At 47.1% G+C, this 12,980-nt stretch overlaps 1 protein-coding gene across 2 annotated transcripts in view; it reads left to right on the forward strand.

Annotated features, from left to right (window-relative positions):
* Positions 1-6,642: 6,642 nt before the first annotated feature.
* Positions 6,643-12,980, forward strand: part of SRGAP1 (SLIT-ROBO Rho GTPase activating protein 1) — a gene marked incomplete at its 3' end in the record, with an annotated part of 152,111 nt that continues 145,773 nt past the window's right edge. For both annotated transcript variants that reach the window (XM_082011432.1, XM_082011433.1), the window contains exon 1: positions 6,643-6,920. In XM_082011432.1, coding sequence (XP_081867558.1) covers positions 6,854-6,920 — 67 coding nt within the window. In that variant the 5' untranslated portion in view covers positions 6,643-6,853. The remainder of the gene's footprint in view (positions 6,921-12,980) is intronic.

A 12,980-nucleotide genomic window follows, 5' to 3' on the forward strand; every position in this document is an offset into this window, starting at 1 on the left:
TCATATAAGCATTCTAGTTAAAGTCAGATAACAGCAGCATGATGAAGTCCATAGGACTGATCTTTAAAAATTCAATGCTCTTAATTCTCTGATGCTGCTTCGAGCAGTTTCTTCTCCTTTTAAGCTTAACCCGACTTCTAATGTTCTCCACTCAAAACCATTAGCATGAGGAGGTCAGGAATAATGAAGTAGCAGAAGTATTTCATTTTTAACTGAGAACTGATAGAACAAACATAAAGAGTGCAAACAGAAAATTTAAAACCAAAAGCTAATTAATGGAGTTGCAATTACCTGCTCATCAAAGACTTGAATTACCATTAACATAGCCCCTTAGGCTCACTTGGAAGAGTTCTCTCAAACACACAGGTGTTCCCTCACCAGGCTTGGAAATAAAAGCTAAACCAAAACTTCTCTGGACAATATAGCTGTTAAATTTAAGAAGTAAGACAAAGATCCAGAATAACACTAGTTGCCTAAATTTAGGTGTGTGAAGCTTACAAATTGGACATTCAGCTCATTATGTTGAGAAGTGGAATACCAGAGTCTCAAAGGCTACCAACAGGACGAAAGTAGCCCCGCAGAGAAAGCAAACCCTGCAGTGAGGATGCAATTACTTCTATATTTCTTGTCCTTTAAAATGGCAAGACTGCCTCAGTCTCTTCTCATTAAGTGAGAAAGTTATTACTCAGAATTCATTCCTCCTTGTAATTACTAATTGGGAAGCTAATAGCAACACCATATAAAAAAAAGATAATATTCTTAACGACAGTAAAAGGCGTAAAATAGCCTCATCACTTTCTATATATTAGTTATGTCATTAGTCCTATTAGCACTGCTCAAAATGAATAAGTTAACAAGGAAACATTAAAATACACTTCATAACTATAAAGCCAAAGGACTAAATATTGACATACCAGTTATTGCTTTAAGTCTTATTAATTTATTCAAACAGAACAGGAATGAAACTAATGTGGGGAGGGTTGGGTTTGGTGTTTTTCTTTTTGCTTTAGAAGAAAAACAATGCTTGTTCGTGTCTCAGACTGTGTCAGTCCTTCAGGGCTGAAATCTTACCTTATTGAGACAGAAGGTTCTCTTTCATTTCAAGTCAGTGATTTCACCTGGAGGATTTTTTTTTCTGTGATGTGAACAATTCTCCACTGGATTCAGATGTATTTCATGCTGAGAGCGCTATCACATGCATTTGAATATGGCAAATCGGCTGTATACACACACATACATACATGCAGAAGGTTACCTAATGGTATTTTTCCTGAATCCTCCTTCAGATGACAGGCTGACAGGATTACTTTCCAACATGACTGCAAATAGTAAATGAAGAAGCGCGGTCTGCATACGCTTAGCTGTGCATTTTATTCAGGAGCAAGGGACTATAAATAATGACCATATTCCTAATAGACTATTGTTAACATTCAGCATATCACATTCAGGTTTCATGAAGAGGATGTCATTCCTGTCTTATATGACCCCTGGTTATGATAGTAAGGAAAACTGGAACAAAGTCCATACTAAATAAAGTGTCTAAAGTAAGTGAACTGTAGTGATCACCAAGGACATGCCCACCTCCCTTGACTGACTTTTGAAAGAGGTTAAATGGCTTGGTTAAATGACTCCTTTAGATTAGGCATAATGATTTTAGTTGCCTAAATTTAGGTGTGTGAAGCTCACAAAACGGACACTCGGATCATTATGTCCAAAAGAAACCAAGCAATTGCTCAACAGACAAAAACAGTAATCTGAAGAAGTACATAGTAAATGCCTAGGGCTTGAAAATGGTTAGGGACACAGGTAGAGCATGAATTGAAAGCATATTACCAATTCTACATCTTCACCTATAGACACTCTTACTGTGAAATAAGAATGCCTTTTCTTCTGTTAGTCTGCATCTGGAAGAGATTGTGTCCACGGGCCCTTACAATCAATACACCCTACCAGGGGTCAAAGTACTGCTCCTGGAAATGAAAGGTGAGTGACAGCTTAGGCTCACAGAGAAACTCTGGTGAGGGAGGTATCTTGCCTGAACTACTGACATTTGGGCAGCTCATGATCCTCATTTCATTGCTGTGAAGGTCCAGCTGAATGCTCTAGAGTCACTCACTTTCAGGTCAGCCAGGGTGAAGTCTTGGCTCTTCTGCAGCCTGTGACAAACCCCATAAGCCCAGATTTTGTCTCCATGTCTCAGGAGTTTATAAGCATGGAGCAGCATTAAGTGCTGCACTGATTGGGGGCAGAGGAGAGAAAAAAACCCTTTATATCTTAGATAAGCAAGTGTATTTACTAAAATAATGTCAGACCCAAGCAAATACATTTGATTCTGCAGAAATGTGAAACTTATCGGTGACAAACATTTGAACAAGCTCTTTGAATGATGCCTCTTACTGGTTTTTCAATAACAATCAAATCTTTCATTGTTTCAATTAAAGCTTGGTCTTTCATTTAGAGACTTACTGTCCAACTGTAAAATGACTGATTGACTGCAATTATAAAGCAAGATGAATTATTTCCGTCTTCTTTTCAGCCTAAAGAAAATTAGTGTAGGGTTTTGTTGTTTAAAGAGGTCGATGAGTTTCATTATGTGCTCACAGAGAACAGCTCAGTGATATTCCAGCAATCAGTTATATGGTCTATTTTTATTAGCAGCACAAGAAAGCAAATACTGCACAGCTCATCAGGCTGTGTAAATGAAATGCAATAATGAAGTTCTCAAGCAAGCAGAATCCAGCATGCCCGTGTTATTCCCTTTTTGCACTGAGTGCATGAAGTATTGCAGGAACTGCTCTCTGTATAAACACATCTCTGTTTTATCATACATAATTCAGGATTTCCAATTCCCTGATGGAGTAGATTATCTAACTCCATACACTGAGGTACAGTCCACAAACCCTGCACCACTACTGTACCACTGCAGTACCCTACTACCCTGCATTATTGATACAACTCTGCCTCTTGCAACAACATATGTGCTCTCAATCAGCTTTATCCTAATACTTTTAAAATGTCTATAGCGTCCTCCCTGCCAAGACCTGGATATGCTCTACATGCAATAATTTAGAGTTCACAGAACAACACTGTGGACAAACAAGAGTCTTCAAGCACCATCCATGGGTGCACAGGGGTTTGTATAACAAGACTGTTCCACAGCTCCAGCACTTGCTGCTCTTGAAACTGATGAGAAGTCTGTGGGGACCTCTTTGGGAAAAGGTCTCAAAAGACAGGCATTTCTGTAATAATCTTCATTGTCCTGTAAGTCACCTCAAACCTGGCATTGCAGAGCCGAGGCAGGGTCTGTTCCTGCGCAATTGCTATCCTCACAATGGGATTGCAGGCTGTATAAATCAGAGAGGAATTGCATCTGGAGACTTGAGCTGCCACAAACAACTTAAAAGAAGATTACACCCATGTAATAGTGCACAATCCTTTGCCAATCCCTAAAGAAGGGCAGCGGGGGGGTGGGGAAATCAGATTTCTCAGCCAGCTCAATCCTGGTTGTCCTGGCGGCCAACCCTAACTCAGGGATCCAGAATCTGTGCAGCTTTGAGCCTGGCATGCTCAAGTCTGCTGGGACACGGGCCCATCCTTGGTTGGTGGTCCTGCCGTGGACATGCAGCCCTGAGCCGAGCGGCTGAATGCAGGGAGGTAATCTCCAGAGCCAGAAGATGGTTTCTGCACCTTCACAGGCAACTCCCTTTGCAAAGTAACAGAAACGCTCCACCTGCAGCCTCTGGTTTGGCTCTATGGAGCCAGGCCCATCCTCTGTCTGCAGCATTTAATGCAGGGGAAGGGATGGTGTAGGCATGGGCATTTGGCCCCCCTCTGCACCCTTCTCCTGGGGAGAAAGATCTGGGCAGTATTTCCCAATGTAGACTCAGTGGCAAGAGGGGGCTGTGTCCTTCAGCCCCCCGGAGAGAAAGCAGTGGGTAACTTCATGTCTATACCTCCAACCGCATCTCGGGCATGCTTCACATGCCCAGCTCCCAGGCAAGGGACACAGGGACTGGCCTGGCCAGCGGTGCCAGCCTGCATATCCTCACATAGGGCACGAGGGGACTTGACCACCGTTCTCTGTCCTCACAGTTTGCAAAAACACTGTGCTGTGCAAGACCAGGCAAGACTCACAGCTAATCTCTGGGTAGCAGCCGTGTCCTCCGGGAACGCGTCCTACTGTCTTGTAAATCAGCCTGTCCCAGCCTAACAGATGGACTGGAACAGCCACGAGGCAAGACATGAGCATCAAAGGCTGAGAATGAAAATGAGAGTTGGGTGAGATTACTTCGAGGCTGGGCTTCTTATTCAAGGAATGTAATTTGATCATCCAGCTTGGAGTTAAATTGGCTTCAGACAATAACCTCCTGTATTAAGATTACTTTAGGTGCTCTGAATTGGGATCAGTGCTCAAAAGGGATTCTGCTGGGAGGGCAAGAGGAAGAAACATAATAAAATTACAGAGAGCAACACATGAAGAGGGAAAGGAGAACAGGAATCCTGTTAATCTGATTCTGTAGCAGGGGAGAGCACAGTACCTATTGAAACAGAAAGATGAACTGCAAAGGACAGATGTACACTTCCTGCTAAAATGCAGAGGTGTGGAAGTGAGCGACTGCAACACCAACTCAATGTGTTTATGAGAATTAAGTATAAACACAGGCAAGGATGTCTGCATGAGTACAGTTAACTGTGCCATTGCCCCCCGAGGGCCAGGACCCATAGCACTAAAGCTCAGATCCAGCCAAATTACCGGGTGGCTGGCTTGAACTTTCCCAGCAGCAGATGTCCCTCCAGAAAGTCCCCTGCTTGCCTTTAACATCCTCAGAGCTGACCTCCCTACTGCCCAAAGTCTGCAGCTGTGGCCTTGGGGTTTGGCTTTTGGCTTTGACTTATGAACGACAGCCACATTCTTTGCCCATCACAAGGCAGCAGTGTCCATCACTCTGCTTTTTCCATGTTTTTTTTGCAAGCTCTTCTCAGGCAAAGGCTGAGTTTCAGGGCAGCCAGAGGAAAGGGAAAGGGGTTGTGCAACCTGAGTCAGGCCTGACTCCTTTTGCAGGTGACTCCCAAGCTTAGAGCCCAGGACCTAAGAGAAGTGTGGCGGGTCTGTGAAACGCCATGCTTGACTCCTGGCATGCATGGCCTCATCTCCGCCTGCAGAGCTGGCAGCCAGCTCGTCCTCTGCAGCCCTGAAGGGCTGAGCCAGGTGCCACCTCTGCAGACAGAGAAGGAGCCTGTCCTCATCACTGCTGGAGGCACCCAGGAGCAATGGCACACCGGGGCCACCTCTCTCCTTTGGCGGCTCACCCCATGGTCCCAACTTCAGCTCTTCCTGCCCTTCTGGACCACATTCTTCCCCTCCTCACAGCCCTAGCTTTGTGGGGAGGGCTGTGCACCATTGCTCGCAGGGCTGGAGCCCATGTTTCTAATGCAAACATTGAATGTGACCATCTGACAGGGCCAACCCCTGCATGTGCCATGCAAGCAGTTCAAGAGAGCAGCATTTTGGACGGCCTCCCACCCCGTTTTGCTTGTTTCCCCCATGAGCTGCGGGGAGTGCCCCACACAGGGGTGCTGGCAGCCCTGCCCTCCAGAGCATCCGAAGTGGAGCAGCACACTGGCAAAGACTGTGGAAGCAAGACCCACTGTGCTGAGGACCGTGGCTCTCCCCTTGGTGCTACCATGCCCTGGCCCCTCTGGGGCCTGGCCCCATGGCACGCTGCTGCAGCCACGGCCCTGCTCAGCGCAGCCGTGCCCTGCCACCCCAGAAACAGGGGCAGTAAACGGGGTCCCCAAAGGACACATCTCCCCTCCAGCCTCTCCTCCGCCCGGCTTGGCGGTGGCAGCTGCACGGGGCTTTAACTTTCCCTGCCGGATCAGGGGCTTTCCGCCACCGTATCGCCGCCTCACAGCCCTCTCCCCTGCGGGCACCCGGTCACCATACGCTCGCTGCGGGCCGCGGGGGGCCCGGGCCCTCCCGCCCCCGCCCGTGCCCGTGCCCGTGCCCGCCGGGCCTGCTAGGCCTCCCGCCGCGGGGTAGCCGGGGGCGACGGGGCCTGCGGACCCGGCCCGCGGCGCGGCGGTGGGCGGCGGCCGCTCTCCCGCCCCAACTGCCGGTAGGGGAGAAGGCGGAGCGGGCGCCACCGGGGACGAGGCGAGCGAGGCGCGGGGGCGGGCGTGGAAGCAGGAAGGGAGGAGAGAGCGGTGGGAGGGCGGGGAGAAGTTTATTCCCGGAGACACCTCTCCAGGGTGCGGCGGGGGTGCCGCCCCGCGCCGGCCGCTGCTCGGGCTGCGGGGCTGGGACATGCGCCTCTGCGCTGCCGCCCGGGGTTAGTCACGGCGGGGCGCCGGCCCCGAGTCCCCACCCAGGCGAGCGCGGCGACAGGAGTAACTACTGCCTCTGGCGTACGGACCGAGTGCGGTTGCCTGCCTCCCGCCCACCGCCCGCGCCCTCTCCTCCTTCCCTTCCCCTCTCCCGGGTGCGTGAGGAGAGATAACAATGGTGGGGCGCAGCCGCCGGGCCCCCGCCCTCGCCTAGTGGAAGCGGGCCCCCCGCGGCCAGCGGCAGCTCCTCCGCCGCCCCGCCCTGCGGTGGCCCCGGGCCGCGGACCGCGTTGTTGCCGGCGGTGGTGCCTGGAGGCGATGGTGCCCGCGCCGGGGTTAGTCTGATCGCCGCCTCCCCGCCTCGCTGCCCCCGGTGCCGGCGGCGCTCCCGCGGGGCCAGCCGCCCGCCGCCGCCCCGCTCGCTCGGGCTTGCGGCCATCTGATACAACTTGGGAGCCCCTCCAGAAAAAAATAATATTTTAAAACAAGGAGAAGAAAGGGGAGAAGCGGAAGAAGCAAGTGGATAATGTCAACCCCGAGCAGATTCAAAAAGGACAAAGAGATTATAGCGGAGTATGAAAGTCAAGTGAAAGGTAAGCGCGGGGCGCGGGAGGCGCCTGCCCGGCCTCAGGGGCGCGGGGGGCCGGCGGCGGCGGGGAGAGCCCCCGCGGCGGGCCGGCCGCCCTGCCGGCCCCTTCCCCCGGGCTGCCGGCCGAAGTCGGCCCCGCCGCCACCGCCGGCCGGGCGGTCAGTCCCTGTTGCCTGAACTTCAGGGCGGCGGCAGAGGGTAGCGGGGAGGGGGCGGCGGCCGCTGCTCCCCCGCACCCCGAGCGGCACCGGTTTGTGTGAGGGGCCGGCGGGGGCTGGGGCCGGGCGGCCGCCGCGGCGGTTGTCCGCTGCCCGGCCGAGCACCTTCCCTTCCTCCACCGGCTTCGGTAACGCTGGGGGGCGGGGGGGGCATAAAAAAAAAAAAAAAGACTTGGCAGTTAAACTGAGGCGAGAGACAATAGTAAGCCATGCCTCCTTTAAGGCACATTGCTGGTGTCCCCCACCCACCCCTCAGGGTTGTAGTTTCTGTGTTGGGCTGTAGAAGATGGCAAATAAAGAATTATCCTTGACTATTGAATGAGCCCTTTCAGCCATCAGGAAGTATTTCAGCCACACATCGCCCGGCTCTATCGCATCCAACTGTTGTGCCAAGGACAGACCCTGGCTGGAGCCAGAGGCTCTTCTAGACCCTCGTGTTTCCTATCCTTGCCTAGCGTTTTCCACACTGCCAGTGTCTCGGGTGGAACAGAGGGTGGGAGAGTAGCGGCATGGCGGTGAGGTGTGGGTCTCTTGGTGCAAGTCCTGTTCTTCTGGGTGCTGTTGGGGAATATATTCCATAATACATAAACTGCAATAAATCCAAGCTCCGAGGATGGATGCAAACCTAAAATGCAGCGTTTAAAAAGCTATGTGACACCTGAACTCTATTTATTAAAATGATGTGGGGTATGCTCTTTATATACCTGGGGTGGACCCTCCTTGATGCTGCCTGTGATCTGCGATGTGCAGAGACACGGAGCGTGTCCCCAACGCAGGTCTGTGGGCTTCAGGAGCCCTCCTGCCCAACGCAGGCAACGGCTGGGGGACCTTCAAACCGAGGTGTCTGAAATGGGCTGGGAGGAACCACTCCTCAGCTGTTCAAAGATTTGTTGACTTTCTGTAATTGCATGGTATTTTTTCCTCTGATTGATCCTCCGAGATCAATTTTTCAAGACAATTCTTGGAGTTTTGTTGGGACTTGTCCTCTTAAAAGGAAGAGGTTAGTTTTTGAGTTTTCTTCTCCCTAAGCTTAACTTTATGTGGAAAATACCTGTCACCAATGAAAGTCTTTTTAGGTCCAGTAAGGGATTTAGGCTTAATTTAAGAGACCTGCCAGATAGGTGGGCAGTGAGGGATCTTCTCTGACCTGGCAGGTAGGCCATGCTTCAAGTGTCTGTTTGACATGGGCAGGGCTAAGACAGCTCTCGCATAGCCGGTGGCTTCAGTGCCATTGAGCTCTTGGAGGATTGGTGCTTCTGCCTCTGTGAGGAGATGGTGCAGCTTTCTCTTGATCAGTGAGCAGAAAAAATGTTCAAGATACTAAGCTCTTTGCAGAATGTGCAGACTCTTCTTTGCCTCCTCCTAACACGATTGTTATGGACTCAGCCTTTATTAACTGTAACTAGTTGCTACATAAGCTGTTCTTTTCTTTTGAATAATGAAGAAAAAATGCCATGCCCTTCAGCTACATATCTCGGATCATTTCATAAACAACAAAGATTAAGGTAGAAAGCACCTCTGATAACTTGGCTCTCCTTTTGTGTGATGGTCCCCCGTAATTGCAGAGGGAGGTAGCATTTGTAAACATAGCTCAGTAGGAATTTTGACTTGCTTTGCTCCTTTGTGGTGGTCTGGGGTGTGTACAGTCTGGTCCCAACTGTCTTGCCTGAATTGCTGATTAGCAGCTGTTTGAAAAAGTATGCTGGGCTAGAAATTGTAGCCAGAGATGCTTTTTCTTTAATCAGCATCACTACGATTGTATTTCAGGTGAACTGTGTGTACTAGCACGTAATTCTGCTTGATGCTAGCTCGGTGGTACTATAACGAAGTAGTGATACCATTGTGTGATACCTTGAAAATCTTTTTGATATTGGGGGGTTCAAGGGCTAAGGAATCAGTCCTAATTAGCCAGCAAGGTAACTTTAAGGGAATGTAAATGCAGGAAAGGCAGGTCCCTATATACTACCAGGAATTTAATAGATTAGGATAGGAGAAAGGGTGTGGCCAAAACGCTTTTGCAGCTTATGATTTCTGGTGTTTGCAGTGGCTACCTGATTTCTCACTGCTGACATGTTTAGTTGCCTGGAGGATGTGGACAATTTGGCAGCAAACTGACCATTTGAGGTCCTCTGGATAGGCGCCTGCAGAGGAGTGGAACACCACACATATCCCTCACCTTGTTATGAGATTGCACTGAACCCAGCATGCTGAACACCAGTGTTAGCGGTTCAGAAACCATACCACTGATGTGTGCCTTTGCAAATCCTGTTGCAAGATGTCTGAATATCAATACTGAAGAAAGAGGGGCCTCTAATGTACATGGCCTGTAGGGTATGTACATGGTGCCATATTTGGAAATGAGGATTTAACAGTGCCATTCTTCACATAGCTTTTCTGCTCTTAACTCCTCAAATAGGAAGCAGTAACAGATGTTGATTGTTCTGCCCGATTCCTGGGTGGTGTAAACTGACATCTTCTCCTTGGGCTTTTAGCGGTATCTGTAGATTAGCTGTTGCTTTAGTGGAGGTCATAAGGATCAGTAGAGAGCCGGCAAATATTACCTGTTTGTCAAGCTGAAGTGGACAAGGTACTTCTGACTTGTTGGGCAGAACATCTTATGGCACATTTTTTGCATCATCCCTTTCTTCAGGCTAACTTCTGTCAAGAACTATCCCAACTGTAGCATTTAGGGGATTGTGTTCACTTCTCTGCACATCATATAGAAAGCAGAAGGATATTCTTAAAGACGTCTTAATACTGAAGTTAGATCAATTGAGATGGGATACCTACACCCATTGTTTTGGGGGACATAAGGATGTAATGATGACACAGATACCTTAATTTGTAGACATAAAGGCACGTGGGAAGTATTGCTTTTGTTCTGTACCTCTTACTCGTTAGAAGTGAGCTATATTGATACACTTCAGTTCCAGGATGACTTTGTTACTTGATAATTTTGCTGAAGGACCTACTTCTCAGCAATGTTTCACTTTCTAATTCAAAAGCTTTAGGAAAGGCATCAAGAGCTTGTTTATTCAAGAACATTTTGACAGTTCTGAGGAACAATTTATGTTATTGTTAAAATGGCTTGGGCAATGTGCCTTGTAGACTTTCTGCAGACTGTATTGGATTACTGAGTAAAATTGCTTCTTAAAATATCCCTGAGCATCCAGACTATCAATTGTATGTGTCTTTTCTGAAGAACGTGGTAATTTTATAGGTACTCTGAAGTCACTAGAGGTAGGTTTCCTACCAACCTTGCAACTGGGGTGGGGGATACAACCAGGGCTAGGAAATGGAGGGAATCCTGTTTAAATGAGCAACAGACTGGTGGTATAGTTAGGAGTTGAGTATTAACTTTCTGATACATGACCCTGCTTAGATTTATACACAGCATTCCTTAACTCAAAGCTCAATTGACTATAGTAGCCTATTATTATCCTCCCTTTTGTATTCTGAGGACCAGCTGCTCCTTGGTACTGCTCATAACATAAAGTAGTGTCTGTTGATAAAGTTACTGAGCAATCCACAGTAGCAAAGAAATACTAGAGCATCCTTTGATATCCGTGTGCATATCTTGAGTATCGTGAAGGGTGAGGTAGTAAGATTTTGAATACTTCAGAAATTTATTCCTCTGGAGAGGAAATGTGTAGCAGGGGGTCAGGGATGCTGCTCAATAGTTTTCAGATCACACAAGTGTTAAACTGGCATGTTTACCTTAAGACTTGTAACTGGCCTTCCATGTACAGGCGAAATGTGCTTTGAATAGGTAAGCATTGTGCTGACTGAATGAGATACTCTGTATGGTTTGAACTATTGAGGATCTTTGGAGTTCAAGAGTTTCTTGGCCATCCTACGCAACTGCATTTCCCACTGAAAAGGACTGAGGGAAGAACTACTTTGATACTTCCTTTTTCCGCCTTTATTTTCCAGCTGGGAGTGACTGAGTGGAAATAAAAGCCCAAAAGCAGCTTTGTGAAAGGAGACACTTCCCTAAGATCAGTCATAGAATCATAGAAGAGTTTGGGTTGGAAGGGACCTTTAAAGGTCATCCAGTCCAGCCCCCTGCAATGAGCAGGGACATCTTCAACTAGATCAGGTTGCTCAGAGCTGCGTCCAACATGACCTTGAATGTTTCCAGGGACGGGGCATCTACCACCTCTCTGGGCAACCTCTGCCAGTGTTTGCATGGTCGTCTTTTTGCATGGTCCAATATTTGTATGGTCTTCTTCAGAACAAAATACTCCTATTTTCCACCAGAAACAACTTGTTAGCACTCTGTATTACATTGCCTAATTAATTTTTATGGAAAATGAAAATTCAAATTTGTGAAACTGAATTTCAACTTACTTCAGATTAAAACAATCTAGAATTACAACAACAGAAGATTCTCTGGGGAAAGGCTGGGTTCTGAAATGCAAATTGGGTTGACATTTTAGTAAATTTATCTGATAACTATTTTGGAAAAGATCTTCATAGTGAAAAATATGGTGCCTTGGAGATGCCAGAATTCTCAAGTTTTATTTTGAAAAATTCTGGTGAATAGATGTCAGTTTCCAAAGTTCAAGTTTGGCAAGTGTGGTTCAGTAGAAATTTTTCTGATCAAAGAACTTGACCACAATGAGTTTTGCCTTATACAGAAAGGATATTGTGCAGTTTTTCAATTGGAGTTACATGTTTGAGAGACAGGCTAATGAAGGATAGTGCATTACCTTTTTCCTCCACTACTTTTCTCCTGCCCTCTGATCCTTCCCTGCAGAGTACAAACTTCAATTGTCCAGATAAATGTTAATGAGTTTGTAGTTGGCTATGCAGCTGGAAGATGTATCTGCAGGTTTAGATAGTTAGTCATAAACTGAACATTTTTTTCTTTTAACTTACATATTCAGTACTACTACTCTTGCCACTGCTTTCTTGGAATGAAAATTAAGGAACTTGTTTTAGTTCAATATGGTGCACCACATTATTTGGGGGTTGGGGGGAGACCTACAAAAAGCCTATTTCACAGAGGTCATGGCTGAGGAACTTAAGAGGTTTTGGCCTTTTAGTCTTTTAGTTAATTAAAGAAAAAATGCCTTTTCTTGATACTTTTTTGAAAATATGGCCAACAGTCAGAAAAGTAGATTTTTTTGCCTGGTTTGACCACACACTGCAGCTGGTGTCTCCCAGCACTGCAGTGAAACGACATTTATTATTTTACTTGAACTTAGAGTGAATAAAGTCCTAATTGCTACAGCACATATGCAAGGGCGAGCAATGAATGTGTTGTCTGACCGGTGTTCCTTTCTGGCAATATGGCAATCATAATGCATATTTAATGTGTACATTTTGTGTATACCTGTGCTTTTTTTGTTAGTCTTCTAAGAAAGCTTAACTTGCCTCTGGCTCTCAAGCAGTTGGGATCCTTTTATGATCGCTTCCTTGGGGCTTTTTTTCCTTTCCAAGAGTACTTTCTGTGCAGTTTTGCTGTTGCAAAGCAATGCTCTAAATCATGCTAAGGTTCATTTAATTTCCTGCCATTATCTTTTATTGGTCACTTTTTTTTATGAACTGAAGTCCTAGTTGCTAATAGAATTAAACTTATAGCTTTGAAATGTCTGTGGTAAGACAGAATGAGATCCAAATTTCATTTTATTTTCTGCCTCAAACTTCATTTGGGTTCAGTGTTGCCTTTTGTGAAAACTGGTCTCCTTGTCAGTCAGAGGTGATGGATGGTAGCACTGGAAGAAAAGTGGGTCAGTGCTGTTGAGACTGGATAAGAAATCCCCTGCTGACCATTACACAGCCTATTAGAAATCACTGACCATGACTTGACAGTGTAGCACGTCTAATCTCTGTTTCGGACA

The sequence above is a fragment of the Phaethon aethereus genome (genome assembly GCF_964289735.1).
Source record: "Phaethon aethereus genome assembly, chromosome: 1".
NCBI classification, from domain to species: domain Eukaryota; kingdom Metazoa; phylum Chordata; class Aves; order Phaethontiformes; family Phaethontidae; genus Phaethon; species Phaethon aethereus.